Raw genomic sequence first — 19,660 nt, forward strand, 5'->3', positions numbered from 1 at the left:
CATTTATGTTAATAGATATCAAGGAATAGTTGTTTCTCTTTCCTACCATTATTGCTTTTGTGGGTTGAGTTGTGTCTGTGTCTTTTTCTTCTTTTGGTTTTCTTTTTTAGGAGTTTTTTTGTTTTATTAGGCTGTATTTTCCCTCATTGTATTGGGTTTTCCACCTATAATTCATTGTAGTGCTGGGTTTGTGGGCAGATATTGTGTAAATTTTGATTTGTCTTGAAATATCTTCATCTCTCCATCTATGTTGATTGATAGTTTTGCTGGGTATAGCAGCTTGGGCTGGCACTTGTGTTTTCTTAGGGTGTGCATGATGTCTGTCCAGGCTCTTCTAGCTTTCATAGTCTCTGTTGAGAAATCGGGTGTGATTCTGATTGGCCTGCCTTTATATGTTACCTGACCTTTTTCCCTTACTGCTCTTAGAATTCTTTCTTTGCTTTGGGCACTTGGTGTTTTGACTATTATGTGTTGGGAGGTATTTCTTTTCTGGTTCAACCTACTTGGAGTTCTGAAGGCTTCTTTTATGCTCGTGGTCATCTCATTCTTGAGGGTAGGGTAGTTTTCTTCTATGATTTTGTTGAAGATATTTACTTGCCTCTTATTTGATACTCTTCTCCCTCTTCTATTTCTATTATCCTTAGGTTCAGTCTTCTCATTGTGTTTTGGATTTCCTGTACATTTTGGGTTAGGAGCTTTTTGTTTTTTGCATCTTCTCTGGCTTTTTTGTCTGTTTGCAATGTTGTCTTCTGCCCCGGAGATTCTCTCTTCAATCTCTTGTAATCTATTGGAAATGCTTGCTTCTGTGACTCCTGATTTCTTTTTTTACTGTTCTGCCTCTAGGGTTATCTCTTTTAGTGTTTTCTTTATTGTGTCAATTGCCGTTTTAATTTCCCTCTTCCATTTCTTTATTTCTTTGGTTCTGTTTTCCTCTAGTTCTTTGAGTTCTTTGAGTGTTTTTCTTGTTTCCTCTTTAAATGCTTCTGAATCTTTTTGCTTTTCCTTCCGTTCTTTTTAAGTATCTCTATCAGCATCTTGAGGTATGATTTCAAGTCTGTGTCTTCTTTTTCTGGAGTGTTTGGAATTCCGATGTTTGCTGTTATGGCAGAGCTGGGTTCTGGTGTTGCCAGGTTGTCTTGGTTTCCTTGAGATATACTCTTTCCCTTTCCTTTTGCCATTTTGTTGTCAGTGATATGTTCTCGCCTTTCCCTTGTATTTGGTTTGTGTCTCTCGATTTCCCCTGGTCCAGGTGGCAGATGGGCCCAGCCCTGTTCTATGCCTCAGGGTCGCTGGGTGGGAACAGAGGTTCCAAAGTTCTGTAACTGGTCCCTGGATCAGACAGGTTGGAGGGTGCGCCCCGCGTGCACACTCTGCATAGATCTCTCTGCTCCCCGGCAACCCAGATCTCCCACTCACCAATCTCTCAACCTTAGGTACTGGCAGTCCACCTGGCAGATGGGCCGGTTTCTGCTCTGCACCCTGAAGTCGCCACTGGGTGGAAACAGAAGTTCCAAAGTTCTGTTCCTGGTCCCCGGATCAGGCAGGTAGGAGGGCGTGCTTCGCGTGTGCACTCCGCAGATATCTCTCTGCTCCCGGCCGCCCAGATCTCCCACTCACCAGTATCTCAACTTTTGGAGCTGGCAGTCCCCGTGGCAGATGAGCCGGGCTCTGTTCTGCACTATAACGTCGCCGCCTGGTGGAAACAGAAGTTCCAAAGTTCTGTTCCTGGTCCCTGGATCAGGCAGTTCGAATGGTGTGCTCCGAGTGCGCACTCCGCAGAGATCTCTCTGCTCCCTGTCCCCATAAAATGATAAGGTTTATGTGTAAGATTTTTGAAAATATTGAGTTGGAAACATGTCTTTAAAAAAAAATAAAAGCAAATTCTTATTTTTCTAAACATCGTGTATAAATAACTCAAACTTGATCTATCATAAGATTTATTATTTTTTTTTTAGTTTTTCTTTTTCTTTCTTTTATTTTTTAATACGACTTTATTTTACAAAACAAAGATAAATGTACAGATTTTAAATATTTTCTACTTAAAATTATACATTTTTGTCAGTACTGTTTTTTCAGATATTAAAATAATTTTTACATAAAACTATGTGAATATATTTTTTAGTCAGTACTTGATTTTTTCAATGGCTTGAAAGTGTGCATTGAAAACCTAATAGTTACAATGAGCTTAAAGTACATGCAAAATAAAACGCAACATTGAAGTAGTCAAGTTCTTCTTGTTTTGTAATTATTTTTTTTTTTTTTTTTGTTTTCTTTATATCTTGGACTTCATACAGTCTGTGAGTTGTTTCTGGGGGAGTGCGAGCCTCTGGGGTTAGCATCCCAATATCAGTGACTGCATATTATGTCTGTTCTTTTGTGACTGGGTTATCTCACTCAGGATGATATTCTCTAGATGCAGCCATTTTCTTAAGAATTTGGTTAAGTCATTGTTTCTGGTGGCTGAGTAGTATTCCATTGTGTATATGTACCACAATTTTTGTATCCATTCATCTTCTAAAGGACATCTGGGTTCTTTCCACCTAGTGGCTATAATAATAGAGCTGCTATGAACATGTGGTGCATATAACTTTGTTGTGTATTAAAGTGTCTCTGGGGTATATGCCCAGAAGTGGAATAGCTGGGTCTTCAGGTAGTACTGTATCCAATTTTCTGAGGTATCGCCAGACGGATTTCCAGAGTGGTTGTATTAGTTTGAAACCCCACCAACAGTAGAGAAGTGTTGCTCTTTCTCAGCAGCCTTACCAGCATCTGCTGTCATCTGAGTTTTGGTTCTTGGCCAATCTGACTGGTGTGAGGTGGAATCACCATGGTCTACTTGGTCATGATGAATGATCGTTTTGATGTGTTCTTGGATTCGGTTTGCAAGGATTTTGTTGAGTATTTTTGCATCAATGTTCATAAGTGAGATTGGTCTGAAGTTCTCTTTACTTGTAGGGTCTTTTTGTGGTTTAGGTACGAGGGTTATTGTAGCCTCAAAAAATGAGTTAGGTAGTATTCCATCTGATTCTATCTTTTGGAATAGTTTGGAGAGTATTGGTGTTATATCCCCAATAAATGTCTGATAAAATTCTGCACTGAACCCGTCTGGACTTGGGCCTTTTTTTGGTTGGTAGGCTTTTGATGACTTCTTCTATTTCTTCAGGTGTTATAGGGTAATTTAGATGGTTTACTTGGTCCTGGTTTAACTTTGGGATCTTGTATCTGTCTAGGAATTCATCCATTTGCTCCAGATTTTCCAATTTTGTGGAGTATAAGTTTTGTAGTAGGATCTGATGATTTCTTGAATTTCCTCAGTTTCAGTTGTTATGTCCCCACTTTCCTTTCTGATTTTGTTAATTTGTATACTCTCTCTTTGACCTCTAGTTAGTCTGGTTAGGGGATTATCAATCTTGTTGATTTTTTCAAAGAACCAACGCTTGGTTTTGTTGATTTTTTCAATGCTTCTTTTGATTCTATTTGGTCTATTTCTGTCCTAATTTTGATTATTACTTGCCATCTACTCTTCTTGGGTATATCTGCTTCCTTTTTTTCTATGGCTTTTAGCTGTGCTGTCAGGTTGCTGATGTAAGCTCTCTCCAGTTTCTTTTTGGAAGCACTTAGGGCTATGAGTTTTCGTCTCAGTACTGCTTTCATTGCATCCCATAGGTTTGGGTATGTTCTGTTTTCGTTTTCGTTGAATTCTACAAAATCCTTAATTCCATTTTTTTATTTCTTCTTTGACCCTGCTATTGTTTAACTGAGCGTTGTTTAGTTTCTATGTGTACGTGGGCTTTTTTTTGTCTTTGTTGTTGTTAAAGACCAGCCGTAGACCATGGTGATTTGAGAGGATGCATGGGAATATTTCAATCTTCTTATATAGATTGAGGCTTACTCTGTGTCCAATTATGTGGTCAATTTTAGAGAAGGTGCCATGGGGTGCTGAGAAGAAGGTATATTGTTTTACTTTAGGATAATATGTTCTGTATATATCTATTAAGTCTAGTTGTTTCAAGTTCTCTGCTAGTTTTGCAGTGTCCTTGTTCAGTTTCTGTTTCCATGATCTCTTCTTTGGTGAGAGTGGGGTATTAAAGTCTCCCACTCTTATTGTGTGGGGTGAAATGTATTTTTTGAGCTTTAGTAGGGTTTCTTTTATGAATGTGGGTTCTTTTTTAATTGGAGCATATATGTTAAGAATTGAGAGTTTCTCCTGACAGATTTCCCCGGTAATGAGTAAAAAGTGTCCTTTCTTTTCTTTTTAGATAACTTTTGGTTAGAAATTTACTTTATTCAATATTAGAATAGCCACTCCAGCTTTCTTCTTGTGGCTGTTTGCTTGGAAGTTTATTTCCCACCCTTTTACTCTGAGATAGTGTCTTTCTTTGTCTCTGAGATGAGTTTCCTGTATGCAGCAAAAGGCTGGATTTTGTTTATGTATCCAGTCTGATAACCTATGTCTCTTTATTGGGGAGTTGAGTACATTTATGTTAATAGATATCAAGGAATAGTTGTTTCTCTTTCCTGCCATTATTGCTTTTGTGGGTTGAGTTGTGTCTGTGTCTTTTTCTTCTTTTAGTTTTCTTGTTTAGGAGTTTTCTTGTTTTATTAGGCTGTATTTTCCCTCATTGTATTGGGTTTTCCACCTATAATTCGTTGTAGTGCTGGGTTTGTGGTCAGATATTGGGTAAATTTTTATTTGTCTTGAAATATCTTCATCTCTCCATCTATGTTTATTGATACTTTTGGTGGGTATAGCAGCTTGGGCTGGAACTTGTGTTTTCTTAGGGTGTGCATGATGTCTGTCCAGGCTCTTCTAGCTTTCATAGTCTCTGTTGAGAAATCGGGTGTGATTCTGATTGGCCTGCCTTTATATGTTACCTGACCTTTTTCCCTTGCTGCTTTTAGTACTCTTTCTTTGCTTTGGGCACTTGATTTTTTTATTATTACGTGTCGGGAGGTATTTCTTTTCTGGTCCAACCTATTTGGAGTTCTGAAGTCTTTTTTTATGCTCGTGGTCATCTCATTCTTGAGGATACGGAAGTTTTCTTCTACGATTTTGTTGAAGATATTTACTCTGCCTCTTAGTTGATACTCTTCTCCCTCTTCTATTCCTATTATCCTTAGGTTCAGTCTTCTCATTGTGTTCTGAATTTCCTGGACAGTTTGGTTTAGGAGCTTTTTGTTTTTTGCATCTTCTCTGGCTGTTTTGTTTATGTTTGCAATGTTGTCTTCTGCCCCCGAGATTCTCTCTTCCATCTCTTGTAATCTATTGGAAATGCTTGCTTCTGTGACTCCTGATTTCTTTTTTAGGTGTTCTACCTCTTGGGTTATCTCTTTTTGTGTTTTCTTTATTGTGTGAATTTCCATTTTAAATTCCTTCTTCCATTCCTTCATCTCTTTGATTCTGTTTTCCTCTAGTTCTTTTAATTTTTTGAGTGTTTTTCTTGTTTCCTCTTTAAAAGCTTCTGAATCTCTTTGCTTTTCCTCCTGTTCTTGTTTAAGTATCTCTATCAGCATCTTGAGTTATGATTTCAGGTCTGTGTCTTCTTTTTCTGGAGTGTTTGGAATTCCGATGTTTGCTGTTATGGGAGAGCTGGGTTCTGGTGTTGCCAGGTTGTGTTGGTTTCCTTGGGATATACTCTTTCCCTAAAGAGGTAACAATTTATAAAAGGGTCACTAAAAACAGGAGAATTATGTGCAGGGGCGAATTTCGGTACAGGGAATAGTAGGGAATCGGGTGGGGGGCAGGTTCAACTGACTCTAAAGACATTAAGAAATGTATTATAAAAATATATTGAAGAATTTTCTAAAATTTTTACTATATGAAAAGCAGTTAGAGTCACCATATAATGGGGAAGACAGTATACCAACTAGATATTTTATACCACCATGTTAAATTTTCATTCAGAATACTCCACGTATTGACTGTTGGCAAAAAAAGCCCATAAACCAAACCCTTAAACCTCACAGGCAGTGCCAATGCACTTAGTTACCTTCTACCACCCAACATTAGTAAAAATAACTCACTTATATCACCAAACATAGAGAAACTAAGCTTGTATCCACATGAAAGCACCACCTATACTCATTAGGTTTAATGCTGTTATCAAGGGGTATTGTACATGCTAATGGGGTAGAAAAGTAATCATGCATATCACCCAGGTATAATATCCTATGACTAATGACAGTGGCCTGCCTGCAAGATATATGAATGTAACAGTGTCATAATGTTATGTGGGTAATCAAACATGCTTGACTGGATTTAAGGCACACTCTAAGAACTGAAAGTCATACTTAATATTGCAAAGTATCAAGAACCTCAGACAAGATAGGCTATGGCATTAGGAGAAAATGTACATCTATTATTCTGTTACAGGAGCATAATAGTAAAATGACTATTAATGACACATTGGTATATCCACAGATCAGTACATCATTTCAACCTACATCACAGGAGCTTTATTTGAGTTGAAATTAACACAAACCTACAACTACACAATGTTCAGAGAGTTAAAGTTATTCAACATTCTGACCCAAATAAGATATTTGTATAAAAGTGTCCCTTTAAGGCTCAGGAATCTATGAAGAAATGGAGTTGTTAAGATTGAAAGAATGAAGGTGGTGGATGACTACAAGAAAATAATATAATCTAGAAGCGACAAGATTGAAGTGCATACGAGCTGAAAACACTGTCTTAGGATATATAATACCTGAGACCCAAGAAGAGAAGAAATGAAGTTCATCCCCTGATGAAGAAACTATCTCCTTTTTATACCTACTTGAAAAGGGAAAAAAATTAGTTTTTTCCAAGGCAGTGATACTGCATATTTCAATCATTTTCTAGGGCACTCCTTTTGCACAGAAGTTGATCAACACAAATCAGACTACAACTATTTTGTGTGCATCTTAGTTTAGTTTTGGACTTAAGTTGTTGTGCATGCATGTTGGTGTTTCTGCATATTTTATTTAGTTTCACAACACACTCACACACAGAGAGTCAGAGAGAGGAAGAGGAGTAGGGGAGGGTGATGGGAAGGGAGAGGAGGTGGAGGAGGAAGGTTGGGGAGAGAGGGAGAAAGAGAGAGAGAGAGAAAGAGAGAGACAGACAGACAGAGAGAGAGAAAGAAAGAGAAAGAAAGAGAGAAAGAGAGAGAGGGAGAGAGAGAATATGAAATTTGTTGAGGAAGGAGTAGGGGATGACGGCAATACAGGAACAGGTTGGGTAAAGATTATTAGAAAATATATTGTATACAATTTTAAGTAAGTTAATAAATATTAAAAATTTAATGCTTTTAAAAGATATTTAATTAAGAGAAAAGTGGCCTATAGTGAGATGATAAAAACAAAACTGTTCTTTTTCTGAAACAATGTCTGGCTATATAACCAATAATCCAATATCAAGGAACAGTCTATAAAAGAGACAAACTACTAGCATAAAAAGATCATAATTCTCTATTAGAGTAAGGTTATGTGTGGGTGTTGAGCCAGTTATTCCCCAGGAAGTAAACAAAGCTCAGAAGTCAAATGAAACGGTGCATCTTTGGTTCATCTGTGGATTTAATACTGGTTATATAGACGGTTCTGTTTTTACTTCTTCCAATTTGTTTACTCTTGATTGTACTTGAGTCTCCTTATGTAGAGTTTCATCTCTTAAACTCAGTCCAGTAACTTCCTCTTAAACATACTGGAAATCATACATTTTCATGAATTAGCACAAAAAGTCCTACTAACAAGCCATGCTCTAACAATTTTGACAGAATGACCTAGTAACAGTCTGATTAGTAATACCTTTAAAAAAATATATTTAGCATGAGCAGCTTGAGGCCAATTGTTCATGGAATCCCTCCTAACAATTTCTTACATCTAAAGTGATTAAAAAAATACTATTCACGCAGTTTCTATGGAAGTATTATATGCCTCATGAGTTGTAAGATATTTCATTCTGGGGAAATTCACTGACTAAGGCCATGTAAAATTGGGCACTTTTTTCTAAATTTTAGAGTGGTAGATACATTATTCCCATGTAATTTCCTTATACATATGCAAAGAATCAGTATCCTAAAAATATATATAACACAATGTAGTATAGATTCCTTTTTTTTTGTACAGCTCTTCGTTTCTAATCTCAAAAACAATTATTTTCTTCTTAGATCTTGAACAAAAATATTGATCGTTTAGAAAATGTGTTTCAAACTTTATTCTCTGTCTATAAAATGTAAAATCATTTTTATTGGACATGTTATTTACTTACATTTCAAATGTTATCCCATTTCCTGGTTTCCCTTCTGGAATCCCCCTAACCCTGCCTCTTTAAATATATTCCCCAACCACACACTACCTCCCATCTCCCCATTCTGACACTCCCCTACACTGGGGCATTGAGTCCTCACAAGGCCAAGAGCAACTACTCTAGTTGATGTGTGATAAGGCCATCCACTGCTACATATACTGCTAGAGCCATGGGTCCACTCAAGTGTACTTTTTGGTTGGTGGTTTAGTCTCTGGGAGCTCTTATATTGTTGGTCTTCCTGTGGGGTTAAAAATCCCTTCAGCTCTTTCAGTCCCTTTTCTAATTCTTCCATTGGGACCCTGTTCTCAGTACTGTGGTTGGTAAAATCAGTTTTAAGACACTTTGAAAATATTTGGGATTATAAATCTTAAATTATGAGAAAAATAGTTGTTAAATAACAATTAAAAATTTTGTAGAGATAAATGCATTTTGTTTTCTCATCATTGACACAAATTGACAATAAACATAATCCCAATGAGAGAAGCATTCTGTTTTCACAAGTTTAACAGTCTCCAAATAACACCATTTCAGTGAAAAACAACTCCAAATAAATAGCTAAAACACAATTTTGATATACAAGAAAGCAAGCAAACAAGAATCTTGGGTGATTTATAAGATGATAATTTGACAAGAATAACACTTTATGACAATGAGTGTATATAAAAGTGAAATATACGAACAAAAAACAAGAGAAATGTCTATAGACTAGTGGGATAGAAAAATAACCATGAAGCTTAAATTACAAGATAATTTTTTTCACTGACAAAGTTTCTTACAAATTCAAAATTACAATGTAATCTTACATATTGTTCTATATTTTATGCAAACAAAATAAACTTACATTTCCAAATGGAAATGTGTATGCCAACATAAACCTAATTTTATTTAATTCTTTTTTGATTTTTCTAAAAAATAAAAGTATTTTATTTCCTTGTGCACACTAAGATGTGATTATATAGTAACTGTCGTACTGTGATATAATTTGGGTTGTATTGTAACAAGTTAGTCATGACATTCATTTTCATATCAGATTCATACTCATTTTCAATTGCTAAAATAATAAAAATAAAGTTATTATTTTCATTTCATGCCTGGTACTAGCTTAGAAGTTTTATTTAAGACACTCCTGTCTGTTTGTCTATCCATCCATTCATCAGGGCAAATTGGAGATGAATGCGAGAATGAAAAAAGACTCAATACTCCTGACCCAAACAAATATCTTTTTTTTAAACGACTTTATTTTACAAAATAAAGATAAATGTAAAGATTTTAAACATTTTTTGCTTAAAATTATACATTTTTGTCAGTACTGTTTTTTCAGACATTAAAATAAATTTTACATAAAACCATGTGAATATGTTTTTTAGTCAGTACTTAATTTTTTTCAAGGGCTTGACAGTATGCATTGAAAACATACTAGTTGCAATAAGCGTAAAGTACATGCAAAACAAAACGCAACATGGAAATAGTCAAAGTCTTCTTGTTTTGTGAATATATGTATATTTTTTGTTTTCTTTATTTCTTGGACTTCATACAGTCTGTGAGTTGTTTCTGGGGGAGTGCAAGCCTCTGGGTTTAGCATCCCACTATCAGTGACTGCATATTATGCCTATTCTTTTGTGACTGGGTTATCTCACTCAGGATGATCTTCTCTAGATGCAGCCATTTTCTTAAGAATTTGGTTAAGCCATTGTTTCTGGTGGCTGAGTAGTATTCCATTGTGTATATGTACCACAATTTTTGTATCCATTCGTCTTCTGAAGGACATCTGGGTTCCTTCCAGCTTCTGGCTATTATGAATAGAGCCGCTATGAACATTGTGGTGCATATATCTTTGTTGTGTATTAAAGTGTCTCTGGAGTATATGCCCAGAAGTGGAATAGCTGGGTCTTCAGGTAGTACTATATCCAATTTTCTGAGGTATTGCCAGACAGATTTCCAGAGTGGTTGTATTAGCTTGCAACCCCACCAACAGTGGAGAAGTGTTCCTATTTCTCCGCAGCCTCGCCAGCATCTGCTGTCATCTGAGTTTTGGATCTTGGCCAATCTGACTGGTGTGAGGTGGAATCTTAGGGTTGTTTTGATTTGCATTTCCCTGATGGCTAAGGATGTCGATCCCTTACTCAGATGGATCTCGGCCATTTGGTGTTCCTCAACTGTAAATGATTTTTTTAGCTCTGTACCCCATTTTTTAATAGGGTTATTTGATTCTCTGGTGTCAAGCTTTTTGAGTTCCTTGTACACCTTGGATATTAGGCCTCTATCTGATGTGGTGTTGGTAATGAACTTTCCCCATTCTGTTGGTTGCCGTTTTGTTTTCTTGACGATGTCCTTAGCCTTACAGAAACTTTGCAATCTCATTAAGTCCCATTTGTTAATCTTTGACCTTAGAGCTTGAGCCATTGTTGTTTTGTTCAGGAAATTTTCTCCTGTGCCTATGTGTTCTAAGGTTTTCCCTACTTTCTCATCTAATAGTTCCAGTGTATCTGGTTTAATGTGGAGATCTTTAATCCACTTACACTTGAGCTTTGTACAAGGAGATAAGAACGGGTCTATTTTCATTCTTTTGCATGTTGAGTGCCAGTTGGACCAGCACCATTTGTTGAATAGGCTGTTTTTTTTCCATTGAATGTTTACTGCTCCTTTGTCAAAAATCAGGTGACCATATACATGAGGGCTCATTTCTGGATCTTCTATTCTATTCCATTGATCCACTTGCCTATTTCTGTACCAGTACCATGCAGTTTTCAGCACAATTGCCTTGTAATATAGCTTGAGGTCAGGGATAGTGATTCCCGCAGATGTTTTTTTTGTTGTTGAGGATGGATTTCGCTATTCTAGGTCTTTTGTTATTCCATATGAAATTGCACATTGATCTTTCCAATTCCATGAAGAACTGGGTTGGAATTTTGATGGGGATTGCATTGAATCTGTAGATTGCTTTTGGTAGGATGGCCAGTTTTAAGATGTTGATCTTTCCAATCCATGAGCATGGGAGATCTTTCCATTTTCTGAGATCCTCCTCAATTTATTTCTTTAGAGGTTTGAAGTTCTTGTCATACAGGTCCTTCACTTGCTTAGTTAGAGTCACACCAAGGTATTTCATAGTTTTTGTGACAATTGTGAAGGGTACCTTTTCCCTAATTTCTTTCTCCACATGTTTGTCCTTTGAGTATAGGAAGGCTACTGATTTGTTTGAGTTAATTTTGTATCCGGCCACTTTGCTGAACTTGTTTATCAGCTGTAGGAGTTCTCTGGTGGAATTTTTGGGGTCACTAAAGTACACTATCATGTCATCAGCAAAGAGTGATGTTTTTATCTCTTCCTTTCCGATTTGTATCCCCTTGATCTCCTTTTGCTGTCTAATTGCTCCAGCCAAGACTTCCAGTACTATGTTGAATAGGTAGGGAGAGAGTGGGCAGCCTTGTCGAGTCCCTGATTTTAGTGGGATTGCTTCAAGTTTCTCGCCATTAAGTTTGATGTTGGCTGTTGGTTTGCTGTATATTGCTTTTATTATGTTTAAATATGGGCCTTGGATTCCTGTTCTTTCCAGGACTTTTAACATGAAGGGGTGTTGGATTTTGTCAAATGCTTTCTCAGCGTCTAGTGAGATTGCCATGTGATTTTGGTCTTTAAGTTTGTTTATATGGTGGATTACATTGATGGATTTTCTTATGTTAAACCTTCCCTGCATCCCAGGGATGAAGCCTACTTGGTCATGATGAATGATGGTTTTATGTGTTCTTGGATTCGGTTTGCAAGGATTTTGTTGAGTATTTTTGCATCAATGTTCATAAGTGAGATTGGTCTGAAGTTCTAATTCCTTGTAGGGTCTTTGTGTGGTTTAGGTACGAGGATTATTGTAGCCTCAAAAAATGAGTTGGGTAATATTCCATCTGATTCTATCTTTTGGAATAGTTTGGCGAATATTGGGGTTATATCCCCAATAAATGTCGGATAAAATTCTGCACTGAACCCGTCTGGACCTGGGCTTTTTTTGGTTGGGAGGCTTTTGATGACTTCTTCTATTTCTTTAGGTGTTATAGGGTTATTTAGATGGTTTACTTGGTCCTGGTTAAACTTTGGGACCTTGTATCTGTCTAGGAATTCGTCCATTTCCTCCAGATTTTCCAATTTTGTGGAGTATAAGTTTTTGTAGTAGGATCTGATGATTTCTTGAATTTCCTTAGTTTCAGTTGTTATGTCGCCACTTTCCTTTCTGATTTTGTTAATTTGGATTCTCTCTCTTTGCCCTTTAGTTAGTCTGGCTAGGGGTTTATCAATCTTATTGATTTTCTCAAAGAACCAACTCTTTGTTTTGTTGATTTTTTCAATGGTTTTTTTTTTATTCTATTTGGTTTATATCTGCCCTAATTTTTATTATTTCTTGCCGTCTACTCTTTTTGGGTATATCTGCTTCTATTTGTTCTAGGGCTTTTAGCCGTGCTGTCAGGTTGCTGATGTGATCTCTCTCCAGTGTCTTCTTGGAAGCACTTAGGGCAATGAGTTTTCCTCTCAATACTGCTTTCATTTCATCCCATAGGTTTGGGTATGTTGTGTTATCATTTTCGTTGAATTCTAGAAAGTCCTTAATTTCTTTCTTTATTTCTTCTTTGAACCTGCTATCCTTTAAGAGAGTGTTGTTTAGTTTCCATGTGTGTGGGCATTTTGTTGTCTTTGTTGTTGTTAAAGACCAGCCGTAGACCATGGTGATCTGAGAGGATGCATGGGAGTATTTCAATCTTCTTATATCGATGAAGGCTCGTTCTGTGTACAATTATGTGGTCGATTTTCGAGAAGGTGCCATGGGGTGGTGAGAAGAAGGTGTATTCTTTTACTTTAGGATAGTATGTTCTGTATATATCTATTAATTCTAGTTGGTTCAAAGTCTCTGCTAGTTTTGCAGTGTCCTTGTTCAGTTTCTGTTTCCCTGATCTTTCCATTGGTGAGAGTGGGGTGTTAAAGTCTCCCACTATTATTGTGTGGGGTGAAATGTATTTTTTGAGCTTTAGTAGAGTTTCTTTTATGAATGTGGGTGATTTTTTATTTGGAGCATATATGTTAAGGATTGAGAGTTCCTCCTGACATATTTCCCCGGTAATGAGTAAAAAGTGTCATTCTTTATTTTTTTTGATAACTTTTGGTTGGAAATTTACTTTATTCGATATTAGAATAGCCACTCCAGCTTGCTTCTTGGAGCTGTTTGCTTGGAAGTTTTTTTCCCACCCTTTTACTCTGAGATAGTATCTGTCTCTGTCTCTGAGATGAGTTTCCTGTATGCAGCAAAAGGCTGGATTTTGTTTATGTATCCAGTCTGATAGTCTATGTCTCTTTATTGGGGAGTTGAGACCATTTATGTTAATAGATATCAAGGAATAATTGATTCTGTCTCCTGCCATTTTTGCTTTTTTGGGTTGAGTTGTGTCTGTGTTTTTTTCTTCTTTTAGTTTTCTGTTTAGGAGTTTTCTTGTTTTTACTAGGCTGTATTTTCCCTCCTTGTATTGGGTTTTCTACCTATAATTCGTTGTAGTGCTGGGTTTGTGGTCAGATATTGTGTGAATTTTGATTTGTCTTGAAATATCTTTGTCTCTCCATCGATGGTGATTGATAGTTTTGCTGGGTATAGCAGCTTGGGCTAGCACTTGTGCTCTCTTAATGAGTGCATGATGTCTGTCCAGGCTCTTCTAGCTTTTATAGTCTCTGTTGAGAAATCGGGTGTGAGTCTGATTGGTCTGCCTTTATATGTTACCTGAACTTTTTCCCTTACTGCTTTTAGTATTCTTTCTTTACTTTGGTCACTTGATGTTTTTACTATTATGTGTCGGGAGGTATTTCTTTTCTGGTCCAACCTATTTGGAGTTCTGAAGGCTTCTTTTATGCTTGTGGTCATCTCATTCTTGAGGGTAGGGAAGTTTTCTTCTATGATTTTGTTGAAGATATTTACTGTGCCTCTTAGTTGATACTCTTCTCCCTCTTCTATTCCTATTATCCTTAGGTTCGGTCTTCTCATTGTGTCTTGTATTTCCTGGACATTTTGGGTTAGGAGCTTTTTGTTTTTTGCATCTTCTCTGGCTGTTTTGTCTATGTTTGCAATGTTGTCTTCTGCCCCCGAGATTCTCTCCTCGATCTCTTGTAATCTGTTGGAAATGCTTGCTTCTGTGACTCCTGATTTCTTTTTTTGGTGTTCTGACTCTAGGGTTATCTCTTTTAGCGCTTTCTTTATTGTGTCAATTTCTGTTTTAATTTCCCTCTTCCATTCCTTTATTTCTTTGGTTCTGTTTTCGTCTCGTTCTTTGAGTTCTTTGAGTGTTTTTCTTGTTTCTTCTTTAAAAGCTTCTGAATATTTTTGCTTTTCCTCCCTTTCTTGTTTAAGTAACTCTATCAGCGTCTTGAGGCATGATTTCAGGTCTGTGTCTTCTTTCTCTGGAGTGTTTGGAATTCCGATGTTTGCTACTATCGGAGAGCTGGGTTCTGGTGTTGCTAGATTGTCTCGGTTTCCTTGGGATATACTCTTTCTCTTTCCTCTTGCCATTTTGTTGTCAGTGATATGTTCTTGCCTTTCCCTTGTATCTGGTTGTGTCCCTGGTACACTTTCCGTGTGCACTCCACAGTGATCTCTCTACTCCCTGGCAGCCCATGTTCCAGCTGGCAGCTGGGCCAGGCTCTGCTCTGCGTCCTGAAGTCGCCTCCGGGTGGGAACAGACGTTCCTAAGATCTGTTCCTGGTCACAGATGCTCAGCCTCTCCGAGTCGCCTTTCCGGCTGGCTGTTGGGCCAGGCCCTGCTCTGTGTCCTGAAGTCGTCTCCGGGTGGAAACAGAAGTTCCTAAGATCTGTTCCCGGTCACTGGATCGGGGAGGACAGGGCAGGTCAGGGCAGGGGTTGCCCTTTCCGTGTGCACTCTGCAGAGATCCCTCTGCTCCCCAGCAGCCTAGGTCTCCCACTCACCAGTTGCTCAGCCTGTAAGAGCTGTCTTTCCGGCTGGCAGTTGGGCCAGGCTCCGCTCTGCGTCCTGAAGTCGTCTCCGGGTGGGAACAGAAGTTCCTAAGATCTGTTCCATGTCGCAGTTTCTCAGCCTGTACGAGCGGCCTTTCCGGCTGGCAGTTGGGCAAGGCTCCGCTCTCCAAACCAAATATCTTAAACACAAAAGTTGATCTTGGAAGCCAAATGATTCATGACTGTTATATTGTGATGGACAGAAAGAAATTACATTTTGGACATGTAGGACTCATTCCCATGATTTAGAAAACAATGGAATGAAATGGCAAAATTAGATAGGATTCTGTATTGATTTGTATGGGATATAAACAAAGGTTGTAACAATATTCTCTGTTTTATGTGTCAACATAAAATTGAAAGTTTTTGAAATATTATGAAATCTGTATGCTGTTAGAAAGAAGAAAATAGTGTATAAAGCAATGTGTCCTTCCTCTAAATGAAATATGTGCTAATTAGTACAATTTAGTTCTATTTTTATTGCTCAAAATTACTAAATTGTCCTCAGAAATTATGACCTTATTTAATATTTTCATGATAATTTCAAATATTCTTGAATTACATAGTATGAAGAAAAAAATATATAACATGAATCAAAATATTAGGTTTAAATTAGCAAAATGATTTGCCCAAAGAAAAGACTTGGATAACCCTCTCCTGAATTTGTTTAGTCTTCACTCCATAGATGATGGGGTTGACAGTGGGTGGTACTACCACATAGAGGTTGGCAAGGAGAATATGCACATGCAGTGGTATGCTGTGACCCCCAAAACGATGGGCAAAGAAAGAAAAGAACGCTGGTGTATAGAACAGAAGGATAACACAAACATGGGAGCCACAAGTACCAAGAGCCTTGACTCGGGCATCTTGAGAAGGAATTCTAAAGACAGCACAAAGGATAAGGGCATATGAGACAATGATCAACACAACATCTAGGCATAAGGAAAATAGAGCAACTATCATGCCATAGTAAATATTGACTTTGATGCTGTCACAGGCCAACCTGGCAATGCCCATGTGTTCACAGTATGAGTGATTAATGATGTTCTTCCCACAATAAGTGAGCCTATAAACAAGAAAGATCAGGGGAAAGCAGATGAAGAAGCTTCTAGTCACTGATGCAATGCCCATTTTGATGATGACAGATGGGGTAAGAATGGTCGTGTATCTTAGTGGATGGCAAATGGCCACATAACGATCAAATGCCATAGCCAGCAGTATGGCAGACTCTGCCACAAAGATGAAATGGAGAAAAAACATCTGAGATACACAGCTAGCAAAATAAATGCCTCTAGCCTGGGACCAGAAGATTGCTAACATTTTTGGTGTTGTGACTGTAGACAGCAAGATATCAGACAGTGCCAACATAGACAGGAAAAGGTACATGGGTTCATGAAGGCTGCGTTCAGTGATGATCAGGTATAATAGCAGTGCATTGCCTGCAATGGCCACTATGTACATTGAACAGATGGGGATGGAGATCCATATGTGTGACTCTTCCAGTCCTGGGATCCCAATCATGGTGTACCAGATGTCTCTGAGATTGGTGTAATTTAATGGGGTTGAAGAGGATGCCATTTTTCTCTTGCCTACAAGTTATGGATCTGCCAGAGCAGAACAACAACACAAAAGCAAAAATGAGAATATCCAATTTTGATTAATTTATTAGATTAAATTTGAATACTCACAGTTGGCTTAGATTAAGAGCAGACCCTTCATCACATGGCTGATATTTAATTCTTTTGCTTCAGATCTCAGACACTGGCACACTTTACCTATGATCATTCATTTCCCCTAATCATCTCCAATGATCAAACACAGTTCTCTCTTCAGTGTCTAGAGATGTGGTGGTCAGGAACCTGCTGTTTTCTGTTGTTGTTTGAGGAACTGTAGCTATTATATCAGCATTTACTATATTACCTATAAACTATTTTACGATAAAATTCATAGTTAAAAAGAGCTCTATTCCTTTCCTGAGTAATTTATTTGACAAACTAAGGATATTAAAATATAGGTATTTCTTATTTTTCAGGATGATATATCAGTTTTGCATTTTGATACTGGATCTACTGTTTTCTAGTTTGTTTGTTTGTTTGATATTAGTGCAGTTAACAATGTTCCAGCTAACCTAATATCTGGCTTTTTTTTCCTCTGGATCATATTGTGGTATACAGAGTTAATGTAGATATGTGTAATGAGAACTGTGCACCAAGTTACAATACAATCACACATAGAACTCTGATTATATTTCATATAAGATCATGGCTCCCTTTGGCTACCTGCAGCTTGTAGATCACAGTTCTCACACACCAAGAACCACCATGGTGCTGATAAGTCTTTATGCTACACTATTAAATATTAGCACACATACTCTTTATCTCCTAAACAAAGCAGTTTTATTCCTTATCTATCTTTACTTCTGTTCACACATATGTCTTCTAGTTTCATTTAAACTTCAAGTTTTTTCTTTATTCATTTGGGAAAACTCTATAGAAAATGAAAATAATAATGAATTGGAAACAAATCAATGAAAAAGGATAAAAGTTTTAAATTCACTCTAGTATAGTATTATTTTAAAGATAAACAGATAAAGATAGCAAATATATTCCATTTGAAAAATAGTATTTCATTTTTAAGACCCAAATCGTGAACACACAACCATCTTTCAAATCAGACCAGGATAGGAATGTTTGGAGACATTCAATGTGTGACTAACATAATAGATACTATACGTATTAATAAGTACATATTCATAAAATAATTATTAGTAAATCTGTTTATCAGAGACATATTAAACTTACAAAGGAAAGCTTGTCCTTGAGAAAAACCAAAAAATAAAATAAAAAGTTCGGTTAAGAAAAATATAATTTATTTCATACTATCTAACACACTAAGGTCTAAATAAAATGAGACATATGAATGAACACATTGATTGTAACCATTGACCATAGCAGAATTTACGAAATTTAAGTTAAACTTTGATGCTGAGAATGATTTATTAAACCCAGAGGAAAGAATAAATACCTGTATGCATAGAAATAGATGTACACATACACATACATATACTGTGTATGCGGACAAATATCACTTTATTATTTTAAAGTAATGTTTAAAGGGTTGCTGTGTTTATTTATGTTCTTTTCCAGTTACATAATGTATTACATATCAATAGAATTTACATTTTTGCAAACAATTTAAACTCAGAGTCAATGATACCTGGGTATGTCTTCAGCAATGTATCATAACAACTTTTTAATGGAATTAAACATTGTTCCAGTAAAATGGAAGATGGAGTTACTGCTATTGCTCCTGATAGCGAACAGTGGTGTCTCAGGAGAGCAAACATAAACAGGTGGCATTGCCATCAAAACTGTGTTTGTTTAGGTGTGTGCATAAAGAAATAAAAGCATAAAATAGAGATTTATTTACAGATATTAATGAGTGATGAACAAAGCTTATAAATTATTTGATATAATTTGATAAAAATGTAGGGATGACATTAATAATCAAAGAGAAATCAAGAATTAAAGTATGTTATAAAGTAAGATGTACTTTTTAAAATACGTATTTGGTTTCTTGTACTTTTGTTGAAAAACAAAAAGTTTGGTAATGCCGTTGGTTCCAGATTTTTTGTCTACACTGTAATTCCAGTCTCCAACTTCTCATCTTTGGGCATAAGAGAATTAAAGTGAGGCGGTAACCATGGTTACTGAATTAGGTTGCTGTGTATGTGAACTAAGAGTATCAGAACAATGTCTCTCACAGTAACTCAACAAGTAACCATGTCTATAACTGATGCATGCATCAAAGCAGATATGATTCTATAACTAATGCATGCATCATAGCACATATGATTCCACAACTGATGCATGCACACATAATAGCAGATATGATTCAATAACTGGTGTTCATATCAGAGCCAATATGAGATAAAGGAAGAAACCAACCCACAAACCACATTTCATACTATCATGTTTTATCTAGAGCAAGATCTCTTGTGATTTTGAGTGTTCAGAAATCTCCTTCCAACTATTCTTGGTGAATGAGTCTATCTTAATCAAATGAAGGACATAAAGAACTAGAATTAGAGGAAGTATGAACAGGAAATAATCAGTCATCTTGTTTTATAAAAATTAACAAGGCAACATATATGTATGTATGTATTAAAATCCATATATGGTTATCACTTTTTCTTATTAAAATATATTTCTATATAATATATCTTGATTGTCTTTTCCCTTCACTCTACTCCTTCTAGTTCCTCTCCATCTCCCCTCTCATCTGAATTCATCCCTTTTATGTATCATTAGAAAATAAACAACCTTCTTAAAAATAATATAGTATGATATAATATTGCCTGTCACTTAAGTTGCATTTCT

At 36.7% G+C, this 19,660-nt stretch overlaps 1 protein-coding gene across 1 annotated transcript; it reads right to left on the bottom strand.

The window, feature by feature from the left end:
* Positions 1 to 15,893: 15,893 nt before the first annotated feature.
* On the bottom strand, positions 15,894 to 16,859 carry LOC308418011 (olfactory receptor 52Z1P-like; the record flags this gene model as incomplete). Its single annotated transcript, XM_080913350.1, has 1 exon — positions 15,894 to 16,859. One exon carries the CDS (start codon positions 16,857 to 16,859, stop codon positions 15,894 to 15,896), a length of 966 nt encoding a protein of 321 aa, XP_080769476.1.
* Between the last annotated feature and the right edge of the window lie 2,801 nt (positions 16,860 to 19,660).

The sequence above is a fragment of the Micromys minutus genome, assembly GCF_963924665.1.
Source record: "Micromys minutus genome assembly, chromosome: 2".
NCBI lineage: Eukaryota > Metazoa > Chordata > Mammalia > Rodentia > Muridae > Micromys > Micromys minutus.